This window comes from Prionailurus viverrinus, chromosome B3, assembly GCF_022837055.1.
Source record: "Prionailurus viverrinus isolate Anna chromosome B3, UM_Priviv_1.0, whole genome shotgun sequence".
NCBI classification, from domain to species: domain Eukaryota; kingdom Metazoa; phylum Chordata; class Mammalia; order Carnivora; family Felidae; genus Prionailurus; species Prionailurus viverrinus.
The window spans coordinates 114580332-114598585 of record NC_062566.1 but is presented as its reverse complement, the minus strand read 5'-3'; the positions used below and the strand labels follow the sequence as shown (position 1 = coordinate 114598585).

The following is an 18254-nucleotide window of genomic DNA, read 5'->3' as shown; positions in this document are numbered from 1 at the left end:
TCAGGTAAAAATTTATTTATAAAGGCTACTACTGGTGTACATTTTTCTGTACACTCATGTCATCTGTTCCACCCTCACATGCTTAACACACACATCTCCAAATGTTTGATTCTCAACAGATACGCAAGTCTTTGCTTCCCCCAGTAAACATGTCCTCATTCCTCTACTCCCCAACTCACATAGCTTCCCTCTCCATCGCCATTGGCATGACAGCATGGCACCGGGTACACGCCCCCCTCACTTCTCAGAATCTTATCTGTACACATTCACTCCCACCTTCCCCCTGACACTCTCATAAACTCCCTCCTCCCACCACACGCGCGCATGCACACACACACAGACACACACACACTACAGCAGTCTCCCACCCCAACCATACAATCCTGTTTCTCCACACATGCTCCCACTGCCACCTCACACCAGCCAGCCACATATACACACACATTCTCACTCCACACAAGTTACGTTCATAACGAAAATAGTGGGTTTCTCTCACCCGATGTCAGAGGCATCCTTCAATGTCTGTACATAGAGATATACCTTCTTATAGCTGCAGAACTGACTGCATCTTAGGAAGGAGGGTTATCACTTCAGATTCTTTTATTATATGTAACGGTTATATATCGACATATACATACATATTTGATTACATATATATGGTACACATGTAAGGATTCTAGATGTCCATCCTTTATTCTAGAAAACTAAAAATAATGAGCTGTTTCTTGTCTGAATTAAGGGTTTCTCTTTATAAAAGGCTCAAAAATTAAAATCTGCTTTTTAAAGGAGGACAGCAGCAAGAAACATCCTTAGAACCAAAGAACTGTGGAATAAAGAAGTAGAAACTGCACCACAGTCCCATTCTGAGGCCAAAATTATATTTGGTTGATAGCACAGAATATGTGCTGAGACAACGTGTAATGTTACAGCTATTACTAGGCTATCTTGTTTCTTGTGGATCAAAAAGGGGCTGGCCAGTGTCAGGTGATTCCAGACCACAAATCAGGGGCCTATCAATCAACCTTAAACTCGTATACTACCAGTAAGGAGAGGACTAGGAATAGTCCTTCCGGTTCCGGGAAGCACTTTGCAGGATCCCAATCATTTGGAATGGTGCCCAGAGGCCTTCTAGTCAAGACTTACAAACCTGGAAGAGGAGATTATCACTGGTAGTGAACTACAGGGGGAAAAAAATGGCATAAAGAAATGAGTCAGGCTCTCTCCCTGTCTCATACACACTCACACAAGCTGTGTGGAATGTTTGATCTAAAGGCCAAATTTCTTCAGAATTGAATGCGGTTGGAAGTTCACATGGTTGCTCTATACTAGCTAAAGCTAATGGCCACATAACCAAAAAAAGATACGAATTAATTTTTTTTAGAAAATAACACAATTTATTACTATTTTAAAACAAGTTTCACAAAATAACATTCAGAAACTCAACATTTCTAAATAAGTTAACACAATAAGTTTAGTCATAAAGTCATGCTACAAAATTCCTGCATATAAAAGATTATTATCAAAGTATTAATAGATGTTAAAATGTTCTTTAGAATGGAGTTGGTTCTAGAAGCCAAAGATTCTGGAATGATGCTCGTTATCATGACTGACACCCTGGGAGAAGCAGCTAGCTGTATGTATATTCTCTACCACCAGTCTTTTGATGGGATTGATCCCTCCAGGCAATAGCACCTCAGAGGCAGGTATCCTGCAGATCAAAGAAGCAAAGAACTTCCCACCCTTGTCACATTAGCCACAGCTTAATTTAACCAACATCTAAATTAACTGTTAAAATCTAGACGTGGGAAAGATAACTAACGCACAAAGTTTCTATTCTGAGAAAGAGAATTCTACATGACACATTCCCCAGAGGGATGACTGTCAATGTAGCAGACATGGAAGATGACAACAAGGAGGGAAATAGGGAAATCCAGACTCTGATTATGTCAACAGACAACTATTGCTCAGGTTGGCTTAGAACGAGCAAGGATAAGTCTGATTCTCTAATATCCACATGCAGGCTAGGTATTTACCTATCTGCCCTTTGGGAGTCCTGTCTACCAACATCCAGTTCATAATTTTAAAGTGCAAATCTATGGCAAAATAGTTTACTCTCCTCTATCCCCTTGTTAAATTTGCTAGATCATAATTTGGTTGGCTGGTTCCCCTCTAATCTGCCCAATATGGGAAGTAACTAGAATCCAGTTATGACTTCTCCAAGTGGCAAGTGAAAATGTTTCTTAGGTTAGAAAAAAGTAAGACTCAGTCTCATTTTGACTTTCAGTTTTCTTCCTTTGCAGTCAGTTATAAAAAGGTAGCAACAGAGATTTCGATGTGGGATTTCTAAAAGTTCAGTGATTTTTTTTAAGACATACTCTATTTTTTTTATTGCACCTATTTTATGGTTTTATGAAAAAACAAAAACCAAAACCAAAACCTCATGCTAGAGTGAGGATAAAGGAATATGGTCAAGTTAGCTGTGTCAGAAGCACCAACTGTGCTACACTGAAACTTGTTTTATATTTAATTATTCACAGACATATTAAGCAGCCTAAATAAAGAAAACATGTGCCGAAGGGATTAATTTCAGTTAAAAGATAACTTTCAGTTCAGCAGTTAGTTTTCTCCCTTTACCAACAATTACAATGTAAGGTCCTCACAAACTGACAAACTGCAGTTAAAGAGACACTACTCGTGATCAATACTTTGACACTCCCCACCCCCCAACACACCAATTTTTAAAAGTTAATGATTAAGTCCAACCTTCCTAGACCCTACACTTTTTCCATTAGTCCTAAGAAAAACCCAGGTGGAAGATTCTTGGTCACAGAGATAACTACCTTCAACTCCACTTACACATCACCAATTCTGAGAATAAGTCAACAGTTAAGATTCATTTTTTATTCCTCCTTACTCTACTTCAGACCACTGGTAAAAGAAGAATCTATTCAAGTCAAAATTCTTTTTCCACACAAGAACCACATTTAAGTGTCTAATAACCATACCAAGTAATACCAAGTTAATGACCAATTATCATGACATTCTTCTGATCACATCCAAAATTGGTGTCTACACCAGCTAACTTTCACATATGATTACCAAATTTTTCCAAATTTTATACAATATTTTTCTGTATTTAATGACTGCTACAGTCTGGAAAATCTATGCATTAGTGGACAATGAACAAACATTTAAAGAATGATCCATTTTCTAAAAGTACACTCAAAATGTTCAAAGATAAAGCAAAATTTATCATAAAGTTGAATTCTGTTATAGTAAGAGAGAGGTAGGTTAACAATCACTGTCCTAAGATAAGCAGGAATACTAAGAAATAAAAGTTGAGACCCTGCTGAAAAACGTAAGTTGAACCTTCCAGCCCTGAGTTTCTAATGTTATATGACAATTATTAAAATGAGCATTACAAAAAAGCAAAACACCAATGACCATTTTCCTTCCATCCATAATTATTAAATACATCACCTTCTCTCATACAACAACTCAGGAGGCATATATGGCTAGAGTGAAAATAAATGCACCTGGACAAAAGGAATGTTAGTATAAAGCACTGGTTCTTAACCAGGGACGAATCTGTTCCTACCCCACTGCCAGAGGGGACAGATGGTAATGTCTGAAGACATTTTTGGTTGTCAGAACAAAACTGGGGATTCTACTGGTATCTAGTGAGTAGAAGCCAGAGATAGTGCTAAACAGCCTATAACACACAGGATAACATTATCCAACCCAAAATGGTAATAGTGCCAACACTGAGAAACTCTGGTCTAAAGGAACAAACTCCTATGAACACAGAACACAAAAACCTTTTAAGGCCTGACCAGGTAATACAGCCATAAACTTACAGTTAGGGAACACAGAAAAGTTGAATTCCTTTGCAGACTAAAATCAAGTTACCTGTGGAAAATTAAAATACTGGATGGATTCCAGAGCTCTACCATCATTACAAGAATAGAAAAAATTTAGATGAGCCACTAAAATGGCATAATGCTTTAAACCAAGAGCACAGAGAGAATCCATCCCAATCTCTGAGAACTATCAGTGATTTAAAAATATTAAGAAACAAGGAGAAGCAGAGAAAATGTTTCTATATTATAGAATTCAGAAAACCAAATGCCAACACCATAAGCCATTTTAAGATTCAATATGAAGTTATTCATTCCCTATTATATTCACTTCCAGAGTAACTTTTAGAAAATATATCCATACATAGCAAAATGGCTTCAAGCTTTCCTACTGGATGACATGCAAACTACAAGTGAAGAAGATCATCTTCCCTCCTAGTTTTGAAGATTTAAACATCACCAAGGGGAATACTCATTGCCTACAGTTCACAAGAGAAATACCCAAAGGCTTTGAATGTGTAAGCCAGAGTAAAGATTTCTTCCTATCAGATTATAAGGAAGAACTAAAAGGATGCAAAAAGTGTTGGACTAATTTTTCCTCTTGCTGTTTGTATTCAGAATTGATTGTCAAAGCAGTGGTCCCTTTAGATCAGAGTGACTCAGAGAAATCACGTAATTCGTACTTAAATGATAGCTGAAAAATTCTGAAGCCCAGGACTATTTATGCAATCACTTAAAAAAAAACCAAAATGACACTCCCCTCTTTGACTGGTTTTACACAAGTAAATGGGGAAATAAGAATCAGTCTCTGGTTGAGGGACTTCAGGCACAATTTGGCAGAGCGCCTCTAACTTCTTTTCTGAAATCCGTCAGTGATTCAGTCATGGCCTACTATGGACTTCATCATCATATGGTTACTGACTACTATATCTTGTACTTTCCAAAAAGACTTTTTTTTCTTATATGATAAATTCTAAGCTCTGTCTCCAACTATTGCTTTGCAATTTTAAGGTTAAATCACCTACCATCCTTCATAGAGAAGGCAATCCTTAAAAATATTGCCATTTGCCTGCAATCCCATAATGAAATATCTCTTCTCTTTTCCCTCCACAATCACTTACATAATTCATTTTAAGAGCTGTTTAACTCAGAAACATTCTAAAAATATATTTCGAAATTCTAAATTAACCTATTGAAAGGTATCAGATGCAGTCTTTAGGTTCTATATCCTTATTTATAGCAATCATTTCTCCCAACGTGAGGGTCAAAAGAACAAAGTTATTAGGGAAAATTTTGACATATATGAATGGCCAACATTTAGGCTAGTAATTCAAACATAACTATTGTTTACATACATTTCCTTATATAACATATAAGGGACTATAAACCAAAAAGTGTGCCTAAAATCAGGTCCACCTGAGTAACATGACCACAGTACCAGTTAAAGGAATGATCATGGCAGTCATTTCAACCACTGACCTGGATCACAGAATGGCTGACTGTGCACAGTGACTCAAGTGGCCAGGCATGTAAACACAACCTAAATTCCAGTTGACATTGCACACATTTTTGGAAAAACAACTAAATATAACATGGGCTATAAGGCCCCCAAGATATTAATTTTTCCTTTTTTCACCACAGCTTTTCCAACTGGACTTTGGGAGTCTTGGTTCTAGGGCTGCTCTGCATTTCTTCTAAGAGGAACTCTTCCTGTCACTGTGCTGCCTTTTGAACCAAAGGCATCACATATTTGTGCTTCTGAATCATCAGGACATGGACCTTCAGGAAAGATAGTCTACAGACTCAAAGGTTAAGTATATATATTTAAATGCCTGGTCTAAAAAAAAAAAAAAAAAAACTTAAATTGAATAAAGAACCGTATTTGTTATTCTTTTTTGTTAGAAATGACTAGTGTATAAAAAGTTTCAGTAGATGGGGCCACGAAGTACACAACTGGGACTAAAGACAAAAATTGAAAATCTGAATTTCTAAAAAAAAGTACTAGAATATATGAAGTTGGTGTTACTGTTACTATCTGGGGGGAGAAACACTAAATAGGTTTAAAAAAAGATAGGAATGAGAGATTTGTTTTATCTTAATAATCTTTTGCCCCACACAGAATCTTTAAAATAGACAATTATACAAAACTTATCTATTGTTCTCATGACATTTAAATAAGTTAACATGAAGCGGAAAACATGGTGTTAGTTATCTTCTTCCTCGTCCTCTTTAATTACTGGGGTACCTAAAATGAAAAAGAAAATTATTTCTGGTCATTCTAAACAGATTTTTTAAATTCTAAATGAAAATATTGTTCTGTTAACCAGAGACGCTATGAATACTAGGAAGTGTGCCATAATAAAAATAATCTCATAAAATCATCTCTTTGATTTCAAATTATCCAAAAAGCTTCTCAGGAAACTTCTCAAATGGATTAATATAAGTATTTCTGAATATTTAGCTCCCCAAATGCAGAGTTGCAAATAAAAGTGCCTACAGGTGGCAGGCAGAAAAATAAAGCTCTATATACACACTAAAAACTGTATATGTTAAACACAGAGAAATATTCTTCATTTTTCACAATAAAATATGCAATCCCAGTGTTGCCAGAAATCTGAATTTTTATTTTACTCTCCCAAATATTAAACAATGGGAATAAACTTGAAAAAATAAAAATAAAAAGAACCAAAACACAGAAAACAAAACACATCTGCAGGCTATCACTGGGCCAAGAGCCACACATTTCTGAGCACTGGCATTTGAAGCCTGCCCACAATTTGACTCCAGTCCCATGTTCAGTCTTTTTTTTTTTTTTAATTTTTTTTTAACATTTATTTATTTTTGAGACAGAGAGAGACAGAGCATGAACAGGGGAGGGTCAGAGAGAGGGAGACACAGAATCTGAAACAGGCTCCAGGCTCTGAGCTGTCAGCACAGAGCCCGACGCGGGGCTCGAACTCACAGACCGCAAGATCATGACCTGAGCCGAAGTCGGCCGCTCAACCAACTGAGCCACCCAGGCGCCCCCCATGTTCAGTCTTAACTCTTCAGCCAGTCACCTTCTGCACCAGCTAAACTGATCAGTTCATGGTCTACCAAACTCATCTTGCACACTCTTATCTCTGGATCCTTGGTCAAGGGTTCCTCCATTTTGGAATGCCCCTTACCAACTCTCCTTCCATCTAAATCCCACCCTTAATTAAAAACCAGCTCCAGGGGCACCTGGGTGGCTCAGTTGCCTGAATGTCCAACTTCAGCTCAGACGATGATCTCACGGTTTGTGGGTTCGAGCCCCACGTGGGGCACTGTGTTGACAGTTCAGAGCCTGAAGCCTGTTTTGGATTCTGTGTCTCCCTCTCTCTGCCCCTCCCCTGCTCGCACGCTGTCTCTCTCTGTGTCTCAACAATAAATAAATGTTAAAAAAAATTTTTTTTAAAAAGAACCAACTCCAGTGCCTCTTCCTCTGTGATCCTTGCGAAATGAACATTTATGTTCTTTACAGTAGTGACTAGAGTTTCACCTCTCTGTACTCTGCACAGCATCTTTTCACAGGGGGAGAGTGCATAACATACAAAGTACACAAATTATGTAAGTGTACGGATTGATAAATATGTACAAAATGAACACATCTGGTAACCAGCACCCAGATTAGGTAGAGAACATTATTAGAAACCCCCACCAAAACTTCCTCAAGCCCCCTTCCAGTCACTATCCCCCCACAAAAGGTATATTCTATCCTAATGTCTAACATCATAGGGTATTTGCCTGTTTTTGAAATTGATATGAATGGGATGGTGTAACATGCACTCTGTGTCTGGCTTCTTTTGCTCAACATTATGTTTGCGAGACTCATCTATTTGTGTGAAATTTGTAGTTCATTCATTCTCATTGCTGTTTAATATTACATTGTATGACTATGTCATAATTTATTCTATTGTTGATGGGCATTTGGGTTGTTTCCAATTTATAGCTATTAAAATAGCGCTGCTATGAACATTCTCATACCTCTCTTTGGGTTAACAGATATATCCTTTTATTTGGGGTCTGTAGCTAGGAGAAAAAGTGCTGGGTCATAATGGATATGTATGTAGACCTTTTACAGATAATGCCAGTTTTCCAAAGTGGTCATACCAAGTTACATTACTACCTGGCAGGGTCTGAGAGTTCTAGTTGCTCCACATCCCACCAATATTTGGTATTGTCTTTTTCATGTTAGCTTTTTTTTTTTTTTTTTTTTAAGTAGGCTTCATGCCCAGCCACAAAGCCTAATGCAGGACCTGCACTCATGACCCTGAGATTAAGACCTGAGCTGAGACCAAGAGTCGGATGCTTCACCAACTGAGCCACCCTGGCATCCCCATTTTAGCTTTTTAAGATTCCCCAGTTTTGCTTATAAGCGACAGAAAAGAAGCAAAAGTAGGCAAGTTAGCAGCTGTAGCCATCTCTGTCCTGGTATCCTAACTAGCAGGATGGTTCTTTTGGGGCTGTTCGGATTGGTCTGAAGTCAATGCTTGGTCCAAAAGGCTATAATGTGGCTTGGTCTATTCAGGGTCTACGTAAGGGGTCCATGTTTAAGGGAAGCGTTTTACTTCCTGTGTGCAATGCTGAAAGAAATAAGACAAATGACTTCAAATGGTTCTACAATCGAACCAAAAGTGAACATAGAAAAGCTGAAGTCCAAGACTCTAATGTTCCTACCCACTTTTTTCTATTTTATTTTTTAATTGTGAAATATTCATTCATACAAATACAGTGTAAATAATTTAAGGAGTAACAAAGCCAATGATTCTATACCTACTACCAATTTAGGAAAGAGAGCATTACCAGTATTTTAGAAACCTGTTTGCCTCTTCCCAATTATTCCTATACCTCTCCATAAGAGATAATCTGCTGTCATTTTACCCCTAAATATGCATCCAGGAAAAAAAAAAAAAAAGAACATTCTGCATGATTCCATTAATACAAAACTCTAGAAAATTCAAACTAATCTATAGAGACAGAAAGCAACCACTAATTACCTTGGGAGGGATGATGGCAAGGAGCAGGAGGGAAGGATTACAAAGAGGCACAAGGATACTTTTTGGGGTGATGCATATGTTCATTATCTTTTTCTCCCCAGCTTTACTGAGATATGACTGAGATAGCATTGTGTAAGTTTAAGGTATAAACATGATGATTTGATATACATATATATTATGAAATGATTACCACAATGTTAATTAATACATCGATCACTTCACATATTTACTTGTGTGTGTGTGTCTGTGTGTGTGTGTGTGTGTGTGTGTGTGTGTGTGTGGTGAAAACTTTTAAGATCTACTCTCTTAGCAACTTTCAAGTTACTATTAAGACAGTATTGTTAACTACAGTCACCATCATATGTTCACTATCTTAATTGTGGTGATGGTTTCAGAGGTGTCTATGTATATCAAAACATATCAAATAATTATCACTTTAAATATGTGCAATTAATTGTGTGTCAATTATACTTCAAGCAAGCTATTTTTTGGTGTAGGAAAGTAGATAGTTAAGAGCTTTTTACATCAATAATTCTCAACTGGAGGACAGGTGAGCACATACCTAGGGAGGCAATTGGAATCACCTATGAAACTTGTTCAAACTACAGAGACCGCTTCACTTTCTCCCTAGAGATTCTAATTTCTTTTTTTTAATGTTTTATTTATTTTTGAGAGCAAGAGAGACAGAGCATGAGTGGGGGAGGGGCAGAGAGAGGGGGAGACACAGAATCCAAAACAGGCTCCAGGCTCTGAGCTGTCAGCACAGAGTCCGACACCGGGCTCGAACTCACAGACCGTGAGATCATGACCTGAGCCAAAGCCAGACGCTTAACCGACTGAACCACCCAGGCTCCCCTCTCCCCAGAGATTCTAAACCATCCCTCCGTAGGGGTGCAGTCCCATTTAAGAACAACCACTGCAATAAGCTGGGGTGGATAAAAGAATTGTGTACTGAGGCTGTGAAAGAGTTGGTAAGAGAGAGATGGAGAGACAAAGAATAGGAAGGATAGAATGACAAGGCAGCAGGGGTGGTGAAGAGAGAAGAGAAGGTTTGAGGGACAAGGAAGCCTAAACCACAGACAACTAAGCCTTTTGTTTTGGATGTGAATATCAGTATGAGTATGGTGATGAAGAAAGTAGAGCAAATATGTGTGTGGTAAGTGATGATGACAATGATAATGATCATGTAGCTGGATATTACTTATTTGTTTCTTCTACATATTTTCCTTTCCCTTCTTCAGTCAGGTAGCCTAGTCAGCTCTATGGATCACTGCTTCAGGGGCAATGTGGAAAGCAGAAAAAGACCATCAGACTTACTAGCTTTTGTCTTTGAAAAGCCTAAGAAGATCACTGAGAAGACAATTTGTGAGCAGATGCAGAATGATGTGGAAAAGAAGGAGGGGGATAGGGATTCTCCTCAGATTAGAAAGGTTATTTCTCTGGGTTGGCAGAAAAGAGAGAAATCTGTAGGTACTGGAACATTTGGGATCCTAGTCTGGCTTCCTGATAGCACCATTAGGAGGAGGTAAGATCCCGAGAAGTCTGGGACTATTATCATTTCTAGTTTTTAGATACAAAAGAACAAGGTTTGGTGACATTCATTAACTAGCACAATGACAAAAGGCTACTAAGTGGTAGAATTGGAACTTGAACCTAGTCAGGGATATCTACTGACATTGACACCTATCTTAAATATTGGTTAACTAAAATTAGGTGTGGGGGGAGGGTATAGAGAGAAAATGACAATTTTGATGCAGCTGTGAAAAAGCAACTGCTTACCATTTATGTCTAATTATTCTGCAAAATAATACCCTTGTGACTTGAGAAAAGCCTGGCTTTCTTAAAAGTTTTTGGTCTAGGGATGATCTTACACCAGTCTAAGTATCCCAGGAGTTTTTCATCTCACCCTGGCCCAAACTCAGACTATAAAATTTCCTATGGAATGAAATGGCTTTGGAGATGAGAGACAACCTATCTTTTTTTTCAGTTGTGCTCCTTTTCATAATTCCATGTCACAAATTCAATTCTTATGCTTAGAAATCATTGCCCCAAGCTGGCTCAGGGTCACTCACCATCCAGCTTTTTCAGTTTGGGAACTCTCTTGGTTGCTTCTTCAATCCAGTTCCCCTCCGCAGAATGTTTCTCTTCCAAGGGATTGCCTACAAACACCAAGTCTTCCAGGCACGGCAGTTCGGCCAGCTTCACAAATTCAGCTATAAGTACAAAGAATACATTCCACATGAAAATGGCAAGTTTTCCTGTTATGATTTTTGGGATTGAGGGGTTGAACTCCAGTACCAGTAGCCCTCAGTTTGTGACTATTCAGAACAATTTATTTAAGATTTTGAAAGAAGTAATAAGGCAAGCTATCCCATATGAAGTCTTTCTCTGAAGACAATATGGAAAGGGAGGGAAAAAGAAGACATACTTCCTCAACCTTTATGCTAGGCTACAGGTAGGATAACAAAAGGAAATGAGGTTCAGAATCACAAAGAACAAACTCTCCAGTGCTAGGGCTTCTCTATGCTGTACAGTATGGGTTAAGCCAAACTGCTGTTGTCTCTACCCATTCCCTCATCTGTGAATTTTTTTTTTTAATTAAATAGACTTCACACCCAACATGGGGCTTGAACTCATGAGCCTGAGATCAAGGATCACATGCTCTACTGACTGAACCAGCCAGACACACCTAATCTTTGAATTCCTAATGAATTCACACCTCTAGTGAAGAACTCATTACAAAGTTCTATAGTTATTAGCTTATAAACTACTCTTTTCCATTAAGTTGTGAATTCCTTGAAAACAGAGACAGTATCTTATTCAATTATGTATGTTAAGAGCCTGGCATAGTTCATAACACTTAATAGGACTTTAGTAAATGCTGAATGAATAATATATTATAAAAAAGCAAAGTAATATAAATGGCAAATACACCTTCCACGCAAGATTATTAAATTAAACCTGATTCCTTTCAGCCTTTGGACAATAATTTAAATTTTTTTCATGATGAATAATAAGACCAGGATCTATTCAGTTATAATCATTCTAAGTAAATATTTAAATGTAAATTTCAAGCATTTAGCATAAATATAGGAACTCCTATAGCTATTTCCCTGTGTGCTTAGAAAGAAATGTCCCCATTTTGCATCTCATTCTGTTTATTTTCTACAACAGGAGGTAGAAGGTTAACAAAGAGCCAGCTTCGGCTTACCCCAGTCTTTCACCAGGTTATTAGACATGTAGAGAATCTTTAATTTCTTCATTACATGGATCCCTTTCAACTTCTCAATAAAATTGTAGGAGATCCAGAGTTCTTCTAATGTGTCCCCTACTGCTTCCTGAAAAAGAAAGCAATTTGGTTTATAAGCTTATTTTTAAACTTTTCCTTCTGTCCCCTTTCCTTATAAAAACAATGGCCTTCGAGAGAACCGAAACGCACCTGTTTACGGGCAGGAGAGCTGCAGGTTGTGTGGGAGTTTTTTCTCATAAAGAAAGGCAAATAGAACATTTTCTTCCTCTCTTCAAACTGATCTGAACTAAAATAGCTACTGAAATTACCAAAAGGGGAAACAATAGCACTATTTTATCACTTTTATTGAATGGCATAGATTTCAAATTATGTCTCTATACATTATATGGTTTGATCCTTATAACATTAAAGATAGGTAAAGCAGGTAATTTGATTTCAATTATAGAGAGATTAAAGGCATTTTCTAAGATCACAATGCTATCAAGTAATAGAGCTAAGTCTAAATTTCAGGGGTTTTGTTTCAATATTTATTATGGAAACTTTCAAACATAACAAGTTGAAAGAGTATTACAATGACTATCTATATATGTTCTACCTAGATTCTACCATTAACATTTTACTATCCTTTTCCTATCACATATCTGTCCATCTATCCATCTGCTATCTATCAAGTCCTCTTATTTTTTTGATGTATAAAACTCAGTTTAAAACTCATAGTCTTGAGGTGCCTGGGTGGCTTAGTCAGTTAAGTATCTGACTCTTTTTTTTTTTTTTTTTTTTTTAACGTTTATTTATTTTTGAGACAGAGAGAGACAGAGCATGAACGGGGGAGGGGCAGAGAGAGAGGGAGACACAGAATCAGAAGCAGGCTCCAGGCTCCGAGCCATCAGCCCAGAGCCCGACACGGGGCTCGAACTCATGGACCGCGAGATCGTGACCCAGGCTGAAGTCAGACGCTTAACCGACTGAGCCACCCAGGCGCCCCAAGTATCTGACTCTTAATTTTGGCTCAGGTCATGATCTCAGGGTTCATGAAACTGAGCCCCAAAGTCGGGCTGACAGTGACAGCATGGAGACTACTTGGGATTCTCTCCCCCCTCTATCTGCCCCTCCTCCACTCCCGCTTGCATTAGCAAGCTCTCTCTCTCAGAAATAAACATGAAAAAAAAAAAAAAACACCCATAGTTTTTCCATTACAGTATAAAGATTGTATCATATTGGCTCTTAAATGCTGGATATGATCAATGGTGGTACAAAGATTCTTCCTTCTTTTGTAGACATAAGACATAATGAAATGATTATTTCTTTTTTTAAAAAACAAAAGAATGCTAGGCAGGATCAATTAGATGCTCAATCCCCTCTTAGTCTAAAGAATTTACCTATATCCACATGGTAACATCTAGAATGTGGGGCCTAGGTCTATGTGCTGGTAACTGTCCTTTCAAAGACCATAGAGAGAATAAGTGTACCGGGACAAAGAACCTTAATACATTTTCCATACTGGTGGAACCAGGGGAAGCTGAGAAGGGAGTGGCCTGAATTAGTCTGTGTGTCATTCCAACTCCCACAATTCATCATAGTTTCAACTTTCTGAATAAAAGAAACAATTTCAAAGTAAAAAAAAAAAAAAACCTTTTATATCAGTCCATTCTAGCACTCATATATCAGAACTTAGTGATTTTATCAAACCCTCTCATCTACTATTCTGATATCTTCTCCCAAAGGATCTAATTAATATGTCCTATATAGCTTTCAGAAGAGGGGAATCAGGCATCAGATAATTTAAACTTTATTACATACATTTTAACTCACTGCATCCCCATCCATTTCATGTGTCAAATTTAGAAAGTGTGAGGTAGCAGGGAAAATACTGATTAAACATGGATTAGAAGATTTAGACTCAATTCTGGGTCTGCCGCTTAGTGTTGTTTTACGTGTATATATGGGGCTCTTGGTCAATTTCACATAACCAATTTCACCAATTCTCCAAATAGCCAATTTGCTGAATTTACTCTTTCACTGATTTACTGAAAAACTGTTTAACTACTTACAAATTATAGCAATTTGTTTTAGATAGGATAGGATAAGATAAAACAGGACAGAAATTCCTTTAGATAGGATAACTTTTGAAGATGTCTGTGATGTTTTATTCATTCATCTGAGTACTAATTTAGTTTTAGTTTCATTTTTAGCCATTTGGATGTAGCTGTTTTGCCATTGCCAAATTGCAGTGCATTTGGGGACTTTCTTCACTTGGCAATATGACTTTGTGGAATGAGAATTTCTTATGTATACTAACTTACAAATGTACACATTTTGGATGTCCAGAGCATAGTTCTTTCAATACATTTCAATCTCTTCCACGGTCTTTTGTACTTCCCTAAATGTAAGGATTCCCTAACCACTTTAATTAGATTACTATTTTTATGTGTTCTAATCACTTGAGAAGTGATTAATGTCTAAAATATGAGGGGCACCTGGGTGGCTCAGTCGGTTAAGTGTCCAATTTCGGCTGAGGGCATAATCTCACAGTTCGTGAGTTCAAGTCCCACTCGGGCTCTGCACTGACAGTGCAGAGCCTGCTTGGGATTCTTTCTCTCTCTCTCTCTCTGCTCTTCTCCCACTTGCATGCTCTCTCTCTCTCTCTCTCTCTAAAAATAAATAAATTAAAAAAAAATGAAACTGATTCTACCAAGATGGACCAACAAATCCAAAGCTGGGATGAAACAGCTGCAGTAAAATTAACACTAAATAAAAGCTTAAAGAAAAAATTTAAAGGTGTTGAAACCATTCCAAGCAACACAATTTTTTATATATTTCTAAGAAGGTAATAAAGATAAGATTTTGGTGAAGCAATATGGTGACTATCAATCAGTAAAACCTGGCTAAGTTTGTGTAAATCAGTTCAGTGAAATCTGTCACTCAATAAATAATAAATTGGCCCTTTGGAGAACTGAACATTGAGTAAACAGACGTTTAGCAAACTGGTCTGCTTCTGCATATGAACAAATCACTCCTCCTCCTAGTTTTTTACTCTGTAAAAGGAGGGGGTTGGCATATTGAGATACCATCTCACACTCATTAGGATGGCTACTATCAAGCAAACAAAAAATAACAAGTGTTGGCAAGGATATGAAAAAATTGGAACCCTTGTGCATTAGTGGTGGGGATGGGATGTAAAATGGTATAGCTGCTACAGAAAATTGGTGGTTCCTTCAAAAATTAAAAATATATGATCTAGCAATCCCACTTCTGGGCATATACCCAAAAGGATTGGAAGCAGAGTTTTGAAGAGAGATTTGAACACCCATGTTCACAGCAGCATTATTTACAATTGCCAAAAGGTGGAAGCAACCAAAGTGATCACTGATGGAGGAAGAGATAAACAAGACATGGTATATACATTCAATAGAATATCATTCATCCTGAGAAAAGAAAGACATTCTGATAAATGTTACAACATGAATGAACTTTGAGGACATTATGCTAAGTGAAATAAGTCAGTCACATGAAGACAAATACCATATGATTCCATTTTCATGGGGTACTTATGGTAATCACATTCAGAGAGACAAAAAGTAGAATGGTGGTGCTAGAGCTGAGGGGATGGGACAAAGGAGTTATTGTTCAATGGGTACAGAGGTGCAGTTTTACCAGCTGAAGAGAGTTGTGGAGATGGACAGCAGTGATGGTTGTACAATGATACAATATACTTAATACCATGGAACTGTACTTAAAAATGGTTACCATGGTAAATTTTATGTTATGTGTATTTTACCACAATAAAAAATAAAGGAACAAAAATGAGAAGGCTAGACAAGAAGTTCTCTAAGATCCCTTTCAGCTATTAAAGTTTATGATTCTTTGAGGTCAACAAACCATTATGAATATTGAAAACAAAAAAAATAAAAAAGTGTCTGTTCTGTAAATAATATTACATTGGAGGTTATAGGAGTGGGAAAGGTTTAAGGGAGTGCTGTAAAACCTCCATTTTGGACCACATAAAATGATGATTATTGTTATTGTTTGCCTTTTGTATAAAGTAATGAATTCAGATATCATAATGTTGCTGAAAGTCTTTAGGAATATCTGATTCACAAACAGTTAAGAAATGTTTGTAGGCAGTTGATTATAAGCATACAAAAACAAATAGATTTTATATTATAAACAGGAAGTCATTAGAGAGAAATTATTTCATTCATCATAGCAACAAAAACTGTAAATTACTTAGGAATACATTTTTATAAGAAGTGTACAGGCCTTACAGGAATTGAAACTATAAAATTCTACTTAAAGTTTAGACATAAAAAATCTGAATAAATCTGCCTGTAAGGGAAGCCTCATTATTATAAAGACCTCAATTTTCTCCAATCAATCTATAAATTCAGTGGAATTATAAGACTTCCAGTCTTATATACTTTGCTTTTTTTTTTTTCACTTAACAACATACCTTGCAAATTATTCCATCCAGCATGTATAGGTAAGTCCTACCTCATTTTTCCTCTTGATATATTTTATTTATTTATTTATATTTATTTATTTAGCTATTCTACAATTGATATACCCCAAGATTGTTGACGTTTTTTATACAAGCTTTGTTGCAATGAACATACTTGGTCCAACATCTTTGTTCATGTATGTGAGGATGAAAAAGTCCTAGATATAGAATAGTTGGGACAAAGTAAATATACATTGAAGACTGTGATAGCTATTGACAAACTTCTGGTCTCAGCAACAATATTTAAAAGTGCCTGTTCACTATACTTGGGCACTTTAGATAACTACCTGAGCCCGAGTATCTTTATTCTGAACTGAGGATTTTTTTAAATCTTTGAATGAGGACATTATCTACTTGTGAATTTCAAATGAAACAATGCATGTAAAGAGTCTGTTACATAGCTAATAAATGTTAACAACAGCAATAATAGTAATAATATTCTCAACAATGGATAATTATTAGGAATATTGATAGCGCCTAGAATGCAATAAGAAAAAATAAAGCCAATAGAAAAATGAGTAATAACTATGTTTGGTCAATTACCAAAAGAGGAAACGTATAACAAATATATAGGAGGACATTCAAGGTCACAACTAACTGAAGAAAACAGATTAAAACAACACAATACTCCATTTTTGCCTATCATATTGGCAAATATTAAAAATATGGATTGGGGCACCTGGGTGGCTCAGTTGGTTAAGTGTCTGACTTTGGCTCGGGTCATGATCTCGCAGTTTGTGAGTTCGAGCCCTGCGTCAGGCTCTGTGCTGACAGCTCTCGAAGTCTGGAGCCTGCTTGGGATTCTGTGCCTCCGTCTCTCTCCCTCTCTCTGTCCCTCCCCCACTCACACACTGATTCTCTCCCTCTCTCAAAAATAAATACACACTAAAAAAATCAAAACATATATGGATTAAAGGGGCACCTGAGTGACTTAGTCAGTTGAGCATCCAACTCTTGATTTCAGCTCAGGTCATGATCCTAGGGTTGTGGGATCCAGACCCACGGTGGGCTCTGCGCTGAGCATGGAGCCTACTTGGGATTCTCTCTCTCTTTCTCTCTTTGTCTCCCACTCCCCATCTCCCCCACTCTCTCTCTCTCCCCAAAAAAGAAATGTAAAAATATGGATTAAAAAATATGGATAAATGGGTATTGAGGGTGGAGGGAATAATCCTCATCCATATACCATAGATGGAAGTAGAAAGTAGAATTAGCATTGTGAGAGCAATTTGAGGCACCCATCAAAAATTTAAATGCACGCAAATATCCTCACCATTTCTATTTTTAGCAATCTAGCCTCTATCAACATTCAAATAACTATTGAAGGTTATATGTGTGAAGATGTTCATTGCAACATGATTTGTAACAGCAAAAAAAGAGAGAGAGGCACACCTTCCGCAAGAAAATAATCTAAATGCTCAGCAGTATAGGAATAGTTAAATACATTGTTATATAAAAAAGAATGCATTAAATTTGCATGTTTTGACATGGAAGGATATTTATGATATGCTACTGAATGAAAAAGCAGAAAAAATATGGCCTGTATATTATCAGTACAAACATATATAACATATATATACATACATACACATGCACACAGATATCTATAGGTAAAAAGAGGAAAGACTTTCAGT

General features: G+C 37.1%; 1 protein-coding gene across 2 annotated transcripts in view; it reads right to left on the bottom strand.

Annotated features, from left to right (window-relative positions):
• Window positions 1–1406: 1406 nt before the first annotated feature.
• DNAL1 (dynein axonemal light chain 1) overlaps window positions 1407–18254 on the bottom strand; it is a 47072-nt gene continuing 30224 nt past the window's right edge. For both annotated transcript variants that reach the window (XM_047864199.1, XM_047864197.1), the window contains exons 6-8: window positions 12087–12213; window positions 10948–11088; window positions 1407–6102 (exon numbers count right to left, since the gene is read on the bottom strand). In XM_047864199.1, coding sequence (XP_047720155.1) covers window positions 6062–6102; window positions 10948–11088; window positions 12087–12213 — 309 coding nt within the window. In that variant the 3' untranslated portion in view covers window positions 1407–6061. The remainder of the gene's footprint in view (window positions 6103–10947; window positions 11089–12086; window positions 12214–18254) is intronic.